At 37.7% G+C, this 18,836-nt stretch overlaps 1 protein-coding gene across 8 annotated transcripts in view; it reads right to left on the bottom strand.

The window, feature by feature from the left end:
• Positions 1–18,622, bottom strand: part of ZNF207 (zinc finger protein 207) — a 35,376-nt gene extending 16,754 nt beyond the window's left edge. Inside the window, exons 1-13 of one of the 8 annotated variants that reach the window (XM_049859313.1) lie at positions 18,440–18,622; positions 16,916–17,043; positions 11,996–12,134; positions 10,985–11,155; positions 10,787–10,862; positions 10,245–10,292; positions 9,104–9,174; positions 5,633–5,790; positions 4,562–4,654; positions 2,982–3,224; positions 1,960–2,119; positions 1,630–1,813; positions 1,315–1,415 (exon numbers count right to left, since the gene is read on the bottom strand). In XM_049859313.1, coding sequence (XP_049715270.1) covers positions 1,653–1,813; positions 1,960–2,119; positions 2,982–3,224; positions 4,562–4,654; positions 5,633–5,790; positions 9,104–9,174; positions 10,245–10,292; positions 10,787–10,862; positions 10,985–11,155; positions 11,996–12,134; positions 16,916–17,043; positions 18,440–18,479 — 1,488 coding nt within the window. In that variant the 5' untranslated portion in view covers positions 18,480–18,622 and the 3' untranslated portion in view covers positions 1,315–1,415; positions 1,630–1,652. Of the gene's footprint in view, positions 1–1,314; positions 1,814–1,959; positions 2,120–2,981; positions 3,225–4,561; positions 4,655–5,632; positions 5,791–9,103; positions 9,175–10,244; positions 10,293–10,786; positions 10,863–10,984; positions 11,156–11,995; positions 12,135–16,915; positions 17,044–18,439 lie in introns of those variants that run through there. The other 7 variants (XM_049859315.1, XM_049859312.1, XM_049859316.1 and 4 more) reach the window with 7 other exon arrangements.
• Positions 18,623–18,836: the final 214 nt, after the last annotated feature.

Here is an 18,836-nt window from a genome sequence, read left to right as displayed (position 1 = left end):
CAATATTTTGTTTAAACGAATGATTTTTACTTGTCACTTGAGTACAGACTTTTGTGATTGTAGTTAAAAACATTTTTAAATGTATCTGTCAACAAGTTCAAAGCTTTTTAAATAAACAAAATTTCAGGTTTCATGTCATATCTACACTTCCAAGTAAAGGTCATAAAGAAATGCTACCATTTCTTAGAAGTCAACTTTGTATCGAGAATATTAATAATTATAGTTTGTATAGGTCATCTGATACTTAGTAATGAAAATACCTGTAAAAGTGAAGATCAAAAAAAAAAAAAAGATGCCAAAAAGGTCAAGAAGAGCTATTATTAAAAAGACACTTGAAAACACAAAATACTGAATATCTATCATCTCCACAGAAAAGTTCTCTATAGGAACACAGTAACATTCAAATTTTCACACGAATGAAAAGCTAAATGGTAAAGCAGTTGAGGCTTACTAACAGAAGTTGTCTACCTGATCAGATTAATAAAACCCTCCAGGAGTATAATAAAATTCAAAATTAACTCATCTGTCACCACCCTAACGCAGGCACATTTAGATTCTCAGCGTTACCCTTAGAGTAACGTACACCAACCCGTTCACAGCACAAGCTACCGTGCATGCACCAGAGCTTCTAGAAGTCTGCACCTGAAAAGCTTCTGAGGTCCACACGGTACTGCGGTCTCAAAAATCATCAGAAGGAAATGGACAGGTCTGGCACTAGACTCTAAATATCACTAGCAGGAAGGAAAGAGTATTAAAGTCTACATTTTAAATGCTACCTGATACATACTGGTACCACGGGGGTGGAGAGGAAACAAAATATAAAGATTTAATGCCCATAATGACTCCTACGGATCTAAAGTTTTTCTGAAGTATTAACATACATTTATGTATACTGCCCAGTTGACAACATGCAGCTAAGGAACAACCTACAATTCAAAGACAGAATCCAATGATGTATCAAAACTGCATTGATAACTATGAATTTTATTATGTGGACATCTACTGTGGCATGCATCTGTACAAACCTTTCAGGCAGTGGTCCACAGCTGGGTTATGAATAAAAAGGCATAAATTTTTCTCTCATTTTATTACAATGAAGTTTAACAGTACAGAAAAGTGACATGACCTTGGTGGGTCAGATTTCTTAAACCCTGCAACATGAGGAGCTCTAAATACATTAAATATTGTTACACATTCAGACTTCCAACGTACAGGTACTTGGGAACAGTTACAGCCCTCACCAAGCTAGGTTGGGGACGTAAAGTCCAACAGCATCTGAAATGCTGCGAAGGCATAACTTTACAAATAGCAATGTAAGCTTACAGAACTTGCCTTTATTAAGGTGGTATGTTCATGTAATTCCAGCGCCTTCACAATTTAACGAACCAAATTTACTATACTTCACTTCTAAAAACCTAGATGAAACATGAAAAAGAAGCCATACAGTATAAATTGCAACTTCAGGAAAAGTTCCTGCTTTATTATTCCAAATAATTTTTCCCATGTAAAATAAATGTCCAATAGTTCCTCGTATGTGGGAAGATAATGTTAAAGTCACAATGAAGCCTTAATTGACGGAAGCTTGGCTATATAAACAGCACAAGTTGAGAAAAGGTTTAATCTCCAAACCTATTAGACTGGATGAAGTAAGATCAGTAACGGCCACCTTGCGACATTACAGGAGGTCTCATTCCCATTGGAGGTCGAGGAGGCCCACCTTGGTATGGGGGCACCATTGGCGGTCCCTGCCCATATGGCGGCATTGCGCCAGGAAGGTAACCTGGCATGCCTTGATGATGACCACCATACTGACCTAAAAAACACATTTAAAAAACAAAACATAGATTGAGTTGGTTTATGCATTAAACTTTTAAATGCAATGTATTATGCAGATAAATTTAACATTTTCATTTGTATACTCAGAAATCCACTAAATGCAATAAAAATAAAGAGAAATACCATGAGGCGGCATTGGGGGTCTCATTCCTTGTTGCTGTGGGATGCCTGGCTGTGGTGGCATCATACCTCCAATTGGTCCAACGGGTGGATTACCAATGGGAGCCTGTCCTGGTCGAGGAAGATTACGCTGATATTTAGGTAACTGTGCCCTTCTCTCTTCCTACGAATAAAAATAAGCATAATGCTAAACCTCTGAACGCAGAGCTTCATCAGGCATAAAGGCTAGCATCTAGAAGCTTGTTTATAGAGAACAATTTTTTTTTTTTTTTAATTTACCACTAATTCCCCAACCAATTACTTTTGCTCCACAAGCCAGTCGAACTACTTAAAATCTTGGACACCTTAGGAAAATCTCACCTATTTTTGTATCTGAGGCTAACAATTAGCTCTTTAAAAAACAAACGAACAAAAAACCCAGTTACTATCGGGTCAGTTCTGACTCACGGAGACCTCATATGTTTCAAAGCAGAAATCTGAATAGGGTTTCAATGGCTGTGCCCTTTCGGAAGTAATTTCTAGGCCTTGCTTCTGAGACACCTCTGCATGGATTGAAACCACCAACTTTTTGGTTAGTAGCCAAGTGCCACCCAGGGACTCCATTAACTAGAAACTGTCTAGTGCAGAAAGTATCACTGCTATCAAAATCCTAAGTATTAACTGTACATCAAAATAAGCTTTTTATATGGGCTTCAAGGGATTTGCAGATCCTAGCTCAGACTTAACTATTCAACTTATATATGCAAATTAAATGTCTAACTAAGCTGATTTTTAGAACGATAAGAACCCAACTTACTATCTTCTTTTATAAATAGTCTGGGGGTAACATCTAAGATCAAAAACTTGCAATATCCACTTTATTATTTTGTAGTTTCTTAAAAATAAGAATATTAAAAAGCATTTAATTGGCATTATATCAGATCATAATATGCATCTGTGTATAAATTAACACTTTTCAACAAGAAACGAGCTGCTACAATGCTTTCCAATCAAATTCTCCAAGTAAAAAACTGAGAACAACTTACCAGTGATATATCCTCATCTGGATGGATCAACTTACTGGTTGCACTGGTTGTTGTAAGTGTAGCAGGCTTACTTGTTATTGAAGCCACTGGTTTAGCTGCAGTGCTGTTTGTTGTACTAGTGGTTGATGCTGTAGACTGAGTATAAGCAGGGAATGTAGGCTTTGGGGGTTCTGTAGTTGTTGCAGGGGTACTATTTAAAGGCTTGAAATCTGTACCAACAGGTCCTTGGACAGCTGCCTGAGCCTGTAAAACACAACCCTTTATCAGCAAAACTTCAAACCTCAAAATTGCTGAGTATATATAGTATTGGTTTAACTTAAATAAAGGGCATAAACTTTACACAACACTGAAACAGTTAATACGCGAAAACATTTCACAAAACCCAAAGAATATTAAAATACGCTGGGTTAAAGTCACATCCTAAACACAAGAGTGGAAACAAGTACTCGTTAGATGTCTTCTACCTCCTCACCAGACAATTTTAATTTACAAAGCTTTGTATTTATTTCAGATTGATGAAAACAGTACCATATAATAGAATGGCATGTATCTTATTTTTTACCCATTCTGAATTAGTTGTTTGAAGTAATTAATCTACCAAGCAGCTCAAAAAAAAGGTTAGAAACTACAGAATACAGAATGTTTGGATAAACTCCAGTTCCTGAGTTTAGCATGAACAATTAGTATCAACGATGGTACGTTAAAGACATGTACTCTTTACATACTATTGCAGTGCCCTCAACAATGGCTACACGATTATCATGGACAAGAGGTTAATTTATCAGGATCTTTTAAGTAAAGTTACCAGTAATAAAGTGTTATTTTTCAAATACCATACATCTGAAACATGTGAACTAGGCCAATTTTAGAACCAAATGCAAAGTACTAAATTTTATTATATTAAATGTGATGCATCAGTTTAAACAGCATGAATCAAAATACAAGCAGTCCCCGGATCGTGAACGTCCGACTTATGTACAACGTGTAATTACGAACCAACCCCTGTAAAGCTTATTAAAAATTCAAGGTACATAATACAATGGTTCGTAATAACAAATGGGCACTACTTTGCTACAATGCATCAAAACGTTTTTATTACTGTATCCTCACGTTAAAGATGCTTCAGCGTATCTGGAAGTGTTAAACGTATTTTAAATATAGAAGGGTACATTATATACTAAGACAAACATTTGTCTGACATTATATACCAACCATACCTAACTCTTCTGACTTAAGTACAAATTCAGCTTTAAGACAGACGACTTAGGAACCGAACTCCTTCGGAGCTCATTCGCAATCCGGGGACTGCCTGTAGCTTAATCATGCATCAGACTAACCATTGGCCACTAATGCATTTACTGCTTACATGCTTTTAACCCTTTAGAACCATGCGTTTGCGGTATATTTTTTTCTGATAGTATGAATTCAAATTTTTAAATATAATTTGGTTTATTCACCATTAATTTTACTTTTAAAAAAATTAAACATTTTGGGGGGGAAGATTTATTTTTTTAAATAGGGTCCAAAGGGTTAAGTTATAAAGCCATTTTAACAATTTTAAACTGCAACTTCCTGCGTACTTGTGCTGTGCTAGGAAACAGAGCTTTAGAAGATGCAGACAGACTTTCTGAATTGGATGAAGCTGTACTTGAGCTTGTTACAGGTGTCCCCATCTGTAGCATAAAAGAAAGGAAACAATGAAAAGTCTCCAAACAAATGGGTGAAAATAAGCCACGTGGTAGACTTTTTTTCCTCTAAAGATTGCATTTTTGTAAATTCTAATTTTAATGCAATCGAACCTGATCTACTTAAGAGGCAGGCAGTTAAATGCATTTACAATGAAAAGTGACAGTCATGAGCCTCAAATTTTAAAAAAACTACACCAATAAACTTAGCTAACCACAGCTTCTTTTCTAAAACTTTCTTTCCAAAACTAATGCTTTGCATTGCACCATTTCAGGAATGCCATCTTAAATCGAGAATAAGGATGCATTATTGAGACTTTAGTTCTTTATCAATGACCTCACAAATGTTCTCTCAAATAAACAAAATCCCCGCCCACCTCAAAAACGTAAGTTTAATGTGCACTTTTCCACCATTATATGCATACTACATATAACAGAAGCACCTGTAGCTTCTGTGTTTTGGGAAAAAAGACAATACCGGTATGAAATTTAGGTGTGACTAGGTCAAAAGCCATTAAATGACACCCTTTCAGCTAGAGCCCAGCATTGTAGCTTCTCACAGTTCTAAACCAGGGAAGTCCAACAAATGATGTAAGTATTAAAACATTTTCATTTATGGCTTTGGTCTCGTTCTACTCATAGCTCAAAACAGGTAAAGGGGGCTCTCTAAACATAACCATGTATTTCAGTTCTCAGAAATTTAACTTCCATTTCTACCAGAGTAACCAGAATTCACTGTTATGAAAAAGTAACATACTGTATCTCTGGTCTCATTCAATCTTAAGAGTAGAGAAAATAAATGTGTGCAAACATGGATGAGAATAGGCCACTTCCCGGTATACTTAATAAATTATAATCAAAAGACTATTAAAAAAAAATTGATCTATGACAATTCCCAAGATTTCTGTAAATAACTGCACTTTACCTTTAAATGTAAGTGTACTCTTTTTTAGGATTTTACCTTACCTGTCCAGCACTGGGGAAAAGAGGCTTAGTAACTGGAGGCTGAGGAGCAGGAACTGTTGCTGTTGGTGCAGGCGGTCTATTAAGAATACCTGGTGCTGAAACAGCCTGTGCTTGAGTCATTGGAGGAATTCCAGGACGTGGAACAGGTGGAGGCATACCTGTAAAGAAGAAATGTTGGAACAAGAAGGGAGGACTCAGCAGTCCAAACATTTAATTCAGAAAAAATATTTCCAAAAAACTTCGCTGTTAAAATATTCCATATTAAACTAGCTTCTATACTACAAAGTTACTAATGATTGACTGCTGAACAACTCAAAGAAGTCCAAGGAAATTAGGCATTTGTGTCTTGCCTCAAACTTTCCATTAAATCATTCCTTTGCGTCTCTTCAGAATTTTAGGAAGTGAAAGATACCGCTTGAGTCCCTCCATATGATAAAAGCAGCAATTAAGCTTACTGATATTATTGACCTAGGAAAATTTTTAAACATACAAAAACTATTTTAATCATCTATGAGGTCTTTTAGTGTTCCCTGAAAAGCAATGCAAATTGTAGTAAAACCTTTGATGTAATTTCATAACCTGTAAAAAATTTTCAGAATAAATTTTTCCTTTAAACACTACTGGGGCCTGATGACGCAGTGGTTAAAACATTTGGCTGCTAACCAAAAGGTCGGCAGTTTTAATCTATCACCTGCTCCTTGAAAACCACATGGGGCAGTTCCATTCTGTCCTATAGGGTCACTATGAGTTGCAACTGACTCAATGGCAACAGATTGTTTCATTTTTAAACACTGTAAACAAAGTTTCCTAAAACGCATCACAAATGCATTCTTTAAACTTTTTCAACATATTATACAACTTTTACTGGCTTCAGATTATCAAATATCAATTATTATTCTGTATTCCTTTAGGTGCTGGTGAAAGTGAAGAGGACTTAAAGCACTTACTAATGAAGATCAAAGACCACAGCCTTAGTATGGATTGCACCCCAACATAAAGAGAACAAAAATTCTCACAACTGGACCAACGAGCAACATCATGATAAACGGAGAAAAGACTTAAGTTGTCAAGGATTTCATTTTACTTGGATCCACAATCAGCAGCCATGGAAGCGGCAGTCTTAAAAGACACGTTGAATTGGGTAAATCTGCTGCGGAAGACCTCTTCAAAGTGTTGAAGAGCAAAGATGTCACCTTGAAGACTAAGGTGCGCCTGACCCAAGCCATGGTATTTTCAATCGCATCATATGCATGTGAGAGCTGGACAGTGAATAAGGAAGACCGAAGAAGAACTGACGCCTTTGAATTGTGGTGTTGGTGAAGAATACCGAATATACCATGGACTGCCAAAAGAACGAACAAATCTGTCTTGGAAGAAGTACAACCAGAATGCTCCTTAGAAGCAAGGATGGCGAGACTGCGTCTTATATACTTTGGACATGTTGTCAGGAGGGATCAGTCCCTGGAGAAGGACATCATACTTGGCAGAGTACAGGGTCAGCGGAAAAGAGGAAGACCCTCAACGAGGTGGACTGACACCGCAGCTGCAACAATGAGCTCAAGTATAACAACGGTGGTAAGGATGGCGCAGGACCGGGCAGTGTTTCGTTCTGTTGTGCACAGGGTCGCTATGAGTCGGAACCAACTCGACAGCACCTAACAACATTCCTTCAGATGCCCACATCTCTAAGCGTAATGTGAAACGGCTGCCTATACATTAACGGCTGCACTGGCAATGATTTGAATTTTGCTGCTGCTTTATTATTCCTGTGTCCTTTTATATCAACTGTTATTTCAGTACTTCTAATACTACGGTTGCAAACCAAACTCATTAGAATTAAGTATAAAATGAAAGGTAACAGAGATTGAGAGAGCCTCATGAAGGCTTCTGTGGCATACTTATTTGGGTAACCAAATCCGTTTTCCTACACCGTGTCTCCCATCATACAGGCTTACAAGCCAAGAAATGTCATTTCCCAGGCTCCTTTGCATTAGGCCTATTTCTGGACAATTACATATAAGGGGCTAAGGAGCTTCTGAGAAAGTTACTGTGCTCCCTAACAAAAACAAGAGCACGCACTACTGACCTACTTCTCTCCCCTCTCTTCCCTGGGCCATCTTTTAACTATTCAGTGACATTCTTAAGGGAGAAAAGCTAGGGATACCGAAGTATAAAGTTAAAAAAGTATGGGTCCCTCCAAGGCAAGGTCATGGAAGCTTCATAGACACATCCAAACTCCCTGAGGGGCTGAGTTACTAGGCTGAGGGCTCTGGGAACCATGGTCTCAGGAACATCTAGCTCAATTGGCATACATAATTAATAAAGAAAATATTCCACATTCTACTTTGGTAAGTAACATCTGGGGTACCAGAAGCTTGTAAGCAGCCATCTAAGATACTCCACTGGTCTCACCCCGTCTGGAACAAGGGAGAATGCAGAAAACCAATGACACAAGGGAAAGATCAGTCCAAAGGAACAATGGACCACAACTACCACAGCCTCCACCAGACTTGAGTCCAGCACAACTAGATGGTGCCCAGCTACCACCACCAACTGCCCTGACAGGGATCACAATAGAGGGACCTGGACAGAGCTGGAGAAAGATGCAGAACAAAATTCTAACTCTCACACACACAAAAAGATCAGATTTACTGGTCTGACAGAGACTGGAGAAACCCTGAGAGTACAGCCCCTGGACACATTTTTACCTCAGCACTGAAGTCATCCCTAGGGTTCACCCTTCAGCCAAGGATTAGAAACGCACAAAAAACAAAACGAGACTAAATGGGCACACTAGCCCAGGGACAAGGACGAGAAGGCAGGAGGGGACAGGAAAGCTGGTAACTGGGAACCCGAGGTGGAGAAGCGTAGAGTGTTTATATGTCACGGGGTTGGCAACCAGCGTCACAAAAACAATACGTGCATTGTTTAATGAAAAATTTGCTCTGTAAACCTTTTTCTAAAGTACAAGAAAAAAAATTCTGTTAAAAAAAAAAAAGCATGGGTCTATCACTGAGTCACTGAACCCACCTACCTTTTAATATTTATTGAGAAAGATAATGGATTATTTAATACAGTTTGTTCGACTTCTCTATTACTTGCAGTCTAAAATATGGGTCTATCACCGAGTCACTGAACCTACCTACCTTTTTAATTTTTATCAAGAGAGATAATTATTTAATACAGTTTCTTGGCTTTCTCTATTACTTGCAGTCTTAAAATATTCCTAACGAATACAACTGTTCTTAAGTATATGAGCTTCAGTGCATAAACTCTATGCCTCATTCTTGCTTCTTTGAAGCCTATGATTTTTACTATTCCAAAGTTCATCACAATATTTCTCACAGTAATTTTTTTTTAACTTTATGAAAAAATTTAAATGGTACTAATACCCATAAACCCATTACCTAAAAAGTTGAAGAATAAAGTTTGCCAGTCATACTAAAAAGGGAAGTGTCTAAGATCTCTTACCTGGTGGCATACCAGGCATCAGAGGTGGGATTCCTGGTCCAGGTGGCATCATTCCACCCATTGGCATCATTCTATTATAAAGCAAATTTCGAGAAACAACTGAAGTTTAATTAAGAGTATAAACCATCAGAAAATATTCTGGCTAAAGCCTGAAAAAATAATGGAAAAAAGACTTGAATTTCACCTCTAATACTAAAATCAATCAAGCTGAAAGAACACACAACACACTACAACAAACCTATCAAAGTAAATTTTCCAGAAACCAGCAAACTCTTTGGTTTACCAGTGTAAAAAAAAGCCATTGCTGAAAAACGTTTTAATACGTTTAAAGTCATTGAGATTATTACACTCTCCCTAACGTGTACAAGAGGACTCACAGGTGATTTGAAAAGCAACTAACCACAGGCAAGTTGTCTTTGGTCCCACTTGAAAAATATCCACACAGAATATAAAAAAAAACAGAAGAAATCTCTATTTCTTAGAGTTGTCAGACTTTTCAAAAGGTAAATAACAAAACGTACACTAGGGAGTAAGATTTTTTTTTAAATGGAAGGGCAAGGAAAAACTATCACCAAAATTAAAGATATCCAAAAGCAAACTCAGATTGTCTAATTTTTATTTAGAAGAGCTACCTAGCACTAAACCATGATTTATAAGCATAACCCATATTTATTTTCCTTCCCCTAAAGAGCTCATCTTCAAATATCAGTGTCCAATACATGTAAAAAATTACAAGACAATTAAGACTTTTTTCAGAAGCTGAACTATATATAGATTGTATCAAAAGAAAACTCAATTATATTCAAAAATAGTAAAGCATTTAATTAGGCAAAATAATTGTTCTTTAAATATAAATTCTTTCTTAAATACTAATCCTTATTACCAAGTCCCATTATTTTTAGTAGTTTGGGAAAGAGTTGCACATTTAGAAAGTATTTATATGGTCTACTACTATTTTCCTCACGCAAGTTTTTATTTACCTCCTTTAAGAGACCTGTGTCAATGAGTTTGCAAATTTTAGAAGTTTTAATGAGGAAGGTCAGGAAATTTCTGAAGTCAACTGAATAGATACCATTAAACACACAAGAAAAATGACATTATGATTATACCTCCTGAATTACATTATGAATGAGATGCTTACATGTTTTCACCGCAAAATGACTGGGTGTATTTTCTCTGATGATGCAATCTGTGAAAATGTATGACAAAATCAAAATCTAACTGTGATTTTCAAAATACAGTGGGAAAGTGTATTGTATACCTCTCATATCCAACAATATTTACATAAAAGTGATGGGCACAGGCACCTCATATTTTAAATCTTGATGCTTTGACATATAAAACATTTACAGAGTTTGCTTCTTGTCACCGCTACAAAGTGTCATGGGCAGTTCTGAATCTCAGAAACTCAAATCTACAACCATTTACTTTAATTACAGTAAGTGCAATTAAAGTAGATGGCTGCCTATATCCATCCTAAAACCAGAATTAACTCTCTTCAGAGGCAAATCTATACTCCTTAAGTTTACTGACAGACCCTTTATTAGACAAATTTAAGGTTTATAGAGCCCATACCTTTTAGAAGCAAAAAAATGCAAGGTAACATTTAATTCATAGAATACCCAGGCTGAAAAATACCATTACTAGGCACAAGCCCACAAACCAGTAAGAGAGTTTTCTTACCCAGGTGGCATGCCTGGCATAACTGGAGGCATCCCTGGCATCAGTGGAGGAACACCTGGCATTAATGGAGGTATGCCTAACCAAAAAAAAAAAAAAAATCAAATTAATATTGAAGTGTTGGGAGGAAAAAAGTAATATTTCTACATTATTATCAATGAAATCCTAGACGTGTTAAATTTTGAGAAACCTTTGTGTTACCTGGAGGCATTCCTGGTGCCCCCGGGACTGGTGGCAGACCTGGCTGTGCCATTGGAGGGATATAGCCTTGTTGAGGCTGAACAGGCTGTGGCTGAAACGAAGTTGACGCTGCAGAGTCATCATCATCATACTCATCAGAATCATCTTGTTGCTTCTTTTTTTGGCTCTCTGCTAAAAAAAGTTTTAATTAATTTTTTCCATAGTGTAAAAAAATAAAACTAAGTTTACGACATTCAACATTTTAAAAAGTATTTTAGTGCAATTAGCTCGAGATTTTTCTTCCAAAAAACTCAATTAATATCTTTCTCAACTGTTCAAAAGTGGTTTCATTCTAAGTAAGCAAAGTTATTATCTCTTCCCTATCTTACAGAGGTGAAATAATTATTCTAAGGCAATCTTACTTAAAAACCAGCTTTTTCTTTCATCTCGAAATATAAATGATCACAGAGGTCTGACCTCTTTATAACGCTTTCCCAAAAAAAAAAAAAAAAATTACAGGTGAATAACAACAGCTCCTACCCTGGTAGGACAGTGGTTAAGAGCTACGGCTCCTAACCAAAAGGTTGGCAGTTCAAATCCACCAGCCGCTCCTTGGAAATCCTATGGGGTAGTTCTACTCTGTCCTATAGGGTTGCTATGAGTTGAATCAACTGGACAGCAACGAGTTTATCATCTAGATAGTACATGGCTCCAAATTAAGTTAAACATCGGAACTTAAAAAAAAAAACCTACAATTATTAGTGGCTATATAAATGAAAACAAAAGATGCTCGCTAATTCCATTTAGAATTCAATTACAAATAAAAATGTAAGAAAACGCTGGAACGATCCGCATGGTACTGCATATATACAAATCAACTATACAATTTTAAACACAGAACAACAACAACAAAACCAGAATTCAAAATTAAAATTCAGAATGAATCTACCATCTCCCACTAAATTTATACTTAATAGTAATTCATACTTTCCAAAGCAAAGTTGTATCACAACAAAGCATGCATCTTTTTACCTTGCGTTTTCTGTTCAAGAAGTCGTCGTCTTTCATCCATGTCTTTTTCTGGAATACCTTCCATACCATATATTTCCAACTCTATGTCTGTTCTCCCAGGTATTGCATTTGGTACAGCATCTATTGTCTCTTTATGTACCTAACATTAAAACATCATCATCACTTCCATTACAAAAGAACCTCGTAAGTTTCTTAAGAATAATTTCAAATTACTTAGAGGCCAGTCAGTATAGTGACCGAGAATGACTGGTTCTAGAGTGAGATTATCTGGACTCAAATTCTAGTTCTGACTTATTAGCCATGTGACACTGGGCAAGTCGCTCCTCTCTAAGCCTCAGTTTACTACACTTATGTAATACCTAACTTCCAGAGTTGTTTTGAGAATAAAAGAGTATATTTAAAAAAAAAAAAAAAAAGCACTTCGGCAACGTGTCAATATTGGTTTATCGACTGTAACACAGGTACCACAAGAAAGCAAGTCGTAAATAGAAAAAATATGTAGGGAGAAGGGACCATAGATTAAAAACAGTAATTTCTGCCCAATTTTTCTGAGAACAGCTTGCTCTAAAAAATAAAGCCCATGAAAATTATAAGTGAGCAAGCACTTGACAGGATGCCTAATACATTGCAGTGGCTCAGTAAGTATTATCTCGAGTTTACTATACAACCTTGCCTATGCAAATTATTAGCAACGATATCCAAGTCAAAGAAGTTTCAAGTCTGAATTAAGTTTATGAAATAATTACCTTATATTAAAAATAAGAATTAACTTTTCCAAGAAAGATCTTGAGCCAAGCCTATAGTACTACTAAAAAAGCTTCACTATAATTAGCATCATCCATTAACCAATGAGTTATTTGAGGCCTAAAGACTTACACAGTAGTGATCCCATCACTGACTCTGAATTTACTTGGTAAGAAAGAGGTTAAGATGTTTATTGCAAGACAATGGGGATGTATTTTCATTGTATGGCACAAATGGCTGGTGGTTCAAACCCATCCAGTAGTACTGCAGAAGATAGGCCTGGTGATCTGTTTCCATTAAAACCTTACGGAGCAGTTCTACTCTGACACACATGCATTGCCATGAGTCTCAAAAGACTCCAGGGCAGCTAGCAACTAACAGCAATTGCTAATAATATGACAAGAGCCCTTGTTAGTCTTGTCGGTCTTCAGCAAAAGCCCTTTTACTTAGACAAGTGCTATGAGTATCACCTAGAAACTTGTTAGAAATGAAGAAATTCCAGGGTGGGCCAGCAATCCATGGTTAAAGCACTTTGCTGCTGACCTTTATGCTAACAGAAAGGTCTGTGGCTAGAACCCACCAACTGCTCCGTGGGAGAAAAATGTAGCAGTCTGGTTCCCTAAGATTTACAGCCTTGGAAACCCTATGGGGCGGTTCTACTCTTTCCTTTAGGGTCGCTATGAGTCAGAAGTGACTCAACAGCACCGGGTTTGGTTTTTCCAGGGGCTTCTGATGCACATTAAAGTTTGAGAACCACTAGCTTAGGCCCTGGTGGCTAGTGATTAAGATCTCAGCTGCTAACCAAAATGTCAGCAGTTCAAATCCACCAGCCGCTCCTTAGAAACCCTATGGGGCAGTTCTACTGTCCTATAGGGCTGCTTTGAGCCAGAAGCTACTCGAAGGCACCTAACAGCAGCAGCAGCTTAAGCTAACAACTTCAACGAACAAAATACCCCTCAATTTTCCTTTCCTACCAAGCCACCTTCACGTAAGAACAAAAAGGTTTTCTTCTTATAGAAGAAACCACAGACTTTCACAAAAATTAGCATGCAAATAAAATTCAGAAATTATCTTAACTTCTGATTAACCTTGAACAGCTGTTCCTTTCATTGTGATTAGAAGACCCATGGACAAACTACTCAATAAGTGACTTATCACACCCTGCTTCCTAAGTTTTTTTTTGGAGTATGCTGCTATTCTTGATAAACGCACATGAAACAACTCATCTTGCATATTCTTTAAGGCAATACAGTGACATTCGCATATACACTAGTCTTTGCTACATTTCTGAATGATAAGGACAGGGATAAACACATTAAAAGTGCTGGGAAGAGGAGAAAAAAAATGTGACATCAAAAATCCTGCTCCAATATTATGGCACAGCTTGACTTCGACGGATTTCTTAAAATCTTGCTTTAAAAAGATAGGGGAACTTGAAAGTAATCAATGTCACTGAATTTTACACACAAAAATTACAGAATTGGTCAATGTTTTGCTGTGTATATTTTCACCATACACAACGGACAGGATTGGTGAGAACCTGCTGTGGCCCATCTAACTGTCTAATGTCCTAGACTCATCATCTATAAAACTGGAGGACATGTCTGATTTAACCACCACACCTATCTCACAGGTTGCTGTGTGGCTACAAAAACAGAAGCACTTAATCAATTAAAGATGTTACTAACAGTCTCTCAACTACTCTCCTTCCAGCTTCCACTCCATTTCTCTGCTCTTCTCTATAGCACAACCAGGGCTTTGAATCCATTCGTTCTGGTTTGAACCCCTAAGGATGTGCATTTCTATCCCAGATACACTTAATTAGAATATACATTTTAAAAAGATCCCAGATGAGTTTTATGTACACCAAATTTTGAGAACCACTGCTCTACTAGTGGTCCTCAGAATTAGTCCCTCATCAGCAGCATTAACATACCTGGGAATCTGTCAGAAATGCAAATTTTCAGCAGGGCCTCAAAACTGACCAGTTGGAAGCCCTGAGCGCAACTCCTTAGAAAGTGCCTCCACTTCCTCATTTTCTCTTGAAAGCACTCCAACCAGACTTTCACCCTCATCCCTCTAGGAAATCACTCTTGGCAAGTGATCAATGACCTTCACTTTGATGAATCCAGTCTTAAGTCTTACTTGACGTACCACCTGCCGCTGACTCAGTTAAATAATGCTCTCCTTGAAACACAACTTCATCTGGCTTCAAAGCACTTGCTCTCTTGGTTTTCCTACCTTTCAGTCTCCCTGAATGATGCTTCCTTTAAATTTCCTGACCTCTAAATGCTAAATGTGCTCAGGGTTAAGTCCTAGCATCTCTTTTTTTAATCTATACCTTTTAAATAATAATATGTAGCATTATGGCTTGAAAATAGCCATCCTTATACTGTATCCTCCCAAATGTCTATCTCCAGCTTCAACTTCTCTGCTTATTTGACATCACCTCAACATCTGATATTCTCAAAACATACCCACACTCAAAATTAACATAAACCATCTCAATACCCTCATTCCTAAGCCTGTTCTTTCTGCACCTTTTCACAAATAGGTATACAGTAACTCATTTTCCACAATGCTCAGGCCAAAAACCTTGGAGTCATGCTTAACACCTCACTTTCTCTCATACTGCACATCTAATCAACCAGCAAATTCTAGCCTTGGCCACCATCATCTCTTGCCAAGTCTCCTGATCTCACAGCACCTTGTAATTTATTCTTAACTATGCAGCATGTTACATCTCTGTTCGCACCCTCCATTTCATTCAGAATTAAATAAAATGGACTACAATGGCCTGTGAGCCCTCCTAAATAAAGTTGTACATTGCTACTCGTTCCTTTTCCTTCAATCTGAAAGGATGCTCCTTCCTCGAGGGCCTTTCATTTGCCGTTCCTTGGAAGCTCCCCTCACTTTGTTCAGATCTCACAGAGATCTTCCTTATCCCCCTTACCTAATTCTAGTTTTCTCTTTAACATGTATCAGTATGGAACAAGCTAAATATTTACAGGTGATCTTCCTCCACAGTATAAACCTAAGCTACATAATAGCAAACTTTGTTTATTCACTGTCGTATGCCCAGTGCCTAGAACAATGTCTAGTGCAGAAGCACAGTGCTATCCTATAGAACATTCCTTGATGAATGGGTATCTGTTACCTAATACAATAGTCAGCCAGCAGTAACACATGGCTACTAAGCAACTGAAATGTGGCTAGTATGTCAGAGGAAGTGAATTTTTAAATTTTTATCTGATAATTTTAGTTAATTTCATTTTAAATAGCCAATGTGACTAGTGGCTGCCATAGTACATAATATATATTATATATGTTAATATATATTATATATATATAATACGCTCTCAAATATTTTTCAAAGGATATTATATTGCTGTTACAGTAAAATAATTGGAGTGAAAAGGATATACAAGCTTATTTTTAAACTGAGGAAGCAATGGCTTGTTTTAATTTACCTCCCTGCCCCTCAACAACAGTAGTTACTAATGCGTAAAGGTTGATTAATCTCAGACCTCTCTAGGGTCCAATTTAGCAAACGTTCTGGCAGGTCTGAGACTAGCAAACCTAGATGTTGAATGAGATCCCATCGTACTCATTAGAGTTTTTGTAAATATAAATCACAAAACTCTCCCTACCTAGTTGTGAAAGAACTCTACAAACCTAGAAATTATTAAATAAAATACAACAGTCATTCCAAAAGAATAAATTGTTGAAATAAGCCTAACTCCAGGATACAGGTTACACCAAAAAAACCTCATCAATGGCACAGAGTACTAACAGCTAATTATGCTATTAATTCTTACAGGATTGGAACTGGCCAGACAACCCACAAAATTTTAAATCACTGATCCTTTTTCTCTCTTCCAAGTATTTAGTAGTCTTTGACCTCAAACCAATTCTCACCAATTTAACCTACCACGAAATATATTACCATTATTCTGAAAATAAATACAAATATATACTCAAACATAAAAAAGGTCAACTGTTTACCTCCTTGAGGGCTACAGAACTTTTTTTTTTTTTAAGCTGACCACCCAGCTCAGTTAATCTTTTGCAATACACAAAAATCACAGTGGTCAAAAACAAATTCAGGATTATTCCTTCATGTTGTTGCCAAATTACAAGGGGGCAAAAATGTTAATAGAGAAAAAAAACTCTTACCTGCATGCAATGAATAGCTAAGCCAGGTCCTGTGTACAATTTTTTGTGACATATATGACATTTAAAATGCTTTGCTTTTTGGTGCTGTATAAGGATTTTCTCGTCATCAAAATCTCTATTACAATACCTGATCAATACCGTTAAGGTATAAAAACAGCATAATGACTGTGTCTATAATAAAAATGACCTGTCATGTCAGAATACAAAGATAACGTTAAAGTGTGAGCTAAAGGCTAAAATCCCAAAAAGCCACTTTATAGAAGCCTAGCTTTTGATATTTACTGTTTGAGGACTTAACATTTGCCATGTAATCTCAGTATCTTCAATTTCCCAGGGGGCTGTGGTCTCATCAGCACCCCCAAATAAACACATCTCGGTAATCGGAAATACACTTTTGTCAAGTTATTGTGCGTTTTTGAGATGGCATCTGAAATTAAGTTTTCTTTCGTTCAGCATCGCAATATTTACAAACACATTGTGGAGAGGGAAGGTTCAATGTTCAGAAATCCTCAAATTTATTTCAAAACAATTAATCCATCAGATGTACAGAAGATAAAAATAATCGAAATATTGGGAATTTACCAGTATTTAGATCTAAGAAGTTCACAGGGGCTAAAAATGACACACAATTTCGTTTCCAACTCAGTATCAATTTTTGTCGTCAAGGAATGCATTTAAACTCAAGAGATTACCTCACTACTCTTCAGATTTTACAAAATTCGTAACCGTTTTTAAACACACAAAATGCAGTTCTGTAACAAACCGATTTTAGATACCAGAGCGTTAACTAAAATCAACTTTAACGTAAAATATACTAACGCTTCCGGAGAAAGTATTAAAATGACGCTAGTATTTATTAAGATATTCCTTTCCAATAAAACAGGTTTCTTTTTTTTTTTAAGTACTATAACGCTAGATAATAAAAAAAAATAGATACACAAAACTCCACCATTTAGGAGAACGCTAATGCGCCTCTGGATTAGACACGGAAGCTGGCCCTCCTTCCACCCCCGCAAAAAAAAAAAAAAAAGGGGGGAAGGCTCCTAAAAATCAGAATTGGCTAACTAACTAAGCCACCAATTCTACAAAAAAAAAAAAAAAATTGAGAAAATGGGTGACAGAGACTCCGGAAGCTCTTCCCCAATCCTCCGTGGAGTCCATCAGCGTATTTTACTGAAAAAAAGGTCGCTCTGTTGAACCGTCACCAAAACAACGGAGTGGGGGCAGGACAGTCCGTAAGCAACGCTTTCTTTGGTAGAGGTCCAGACCGCCTTCCAGTGGGCCAACGCTCGCCTCAAAGCCAGATCCTCCTGAGTCACGGAATCCCACGACTCGCAACTGCTAATACCTCCCACCCCAAGGACCCCATTTTTCCGAGGCCTCCGCAAATCCGATCTCAACAAGCCAGCCACCTGCCCCGACGCCCAGATAGACAATCCCCGCCACAGGCCAAAACCCAGGCCTCCCAATTACCACCAACCGGCGCCCCCACTCGGCCTCGACTTCGAGCCGACAAAGGATATCAGCACCACGGCTTCAGCTGCTTCTTCTTCTTGCGACCCATAACCGCGCTCTACTGACAAAAAGGAGAAGAAAACAAGCAGGAAAAACGAGACGAAAACGGCTCACTTTTCCGACCCAACGGCTACCACCACGTCCCACAGGAAACAGACACAAAATGGCCGACGGCCTCGTTAGCCGCTCCACTTCCCGTCATGCACTGCGGCCGGGGGCGGTGCCGGGCGGGGTGTCACGTGACGCTGGCCTCCGCCCTGAGTGGGTGGGCCGCCAAGGGACAGTCACCGTCTTGTCCAGTTAAGCAGGTCCCTGCGCTTGCAACGCAGCCGGGATTCCTTTGTAAAAAATACGGCGATGTAGGTACGTTGAGACGTAAGTGAACCGAAAACAAAACAAAAATGTT

This window comes from Elephas maximus, chromosome 19 (genome assembly GCF_024166365.1).
Source record: "Elephas maximus indicus isolate mEleMax1 chromosome 19, mEleMax1 primary haplotype, whole genome shotgun sequence".
NCBI classification, from domain to species: Eukaryota; Metazoa; Chordata; class Mammalia; order Proboscidea; family Elephantidae; genus Elephas; species Elephas maximus.
The sequence above is the reverse complement of the archived record's forward strand: the minus strand, read 5'-3'. Positions and strand labels throughout refer to the sequence as shown.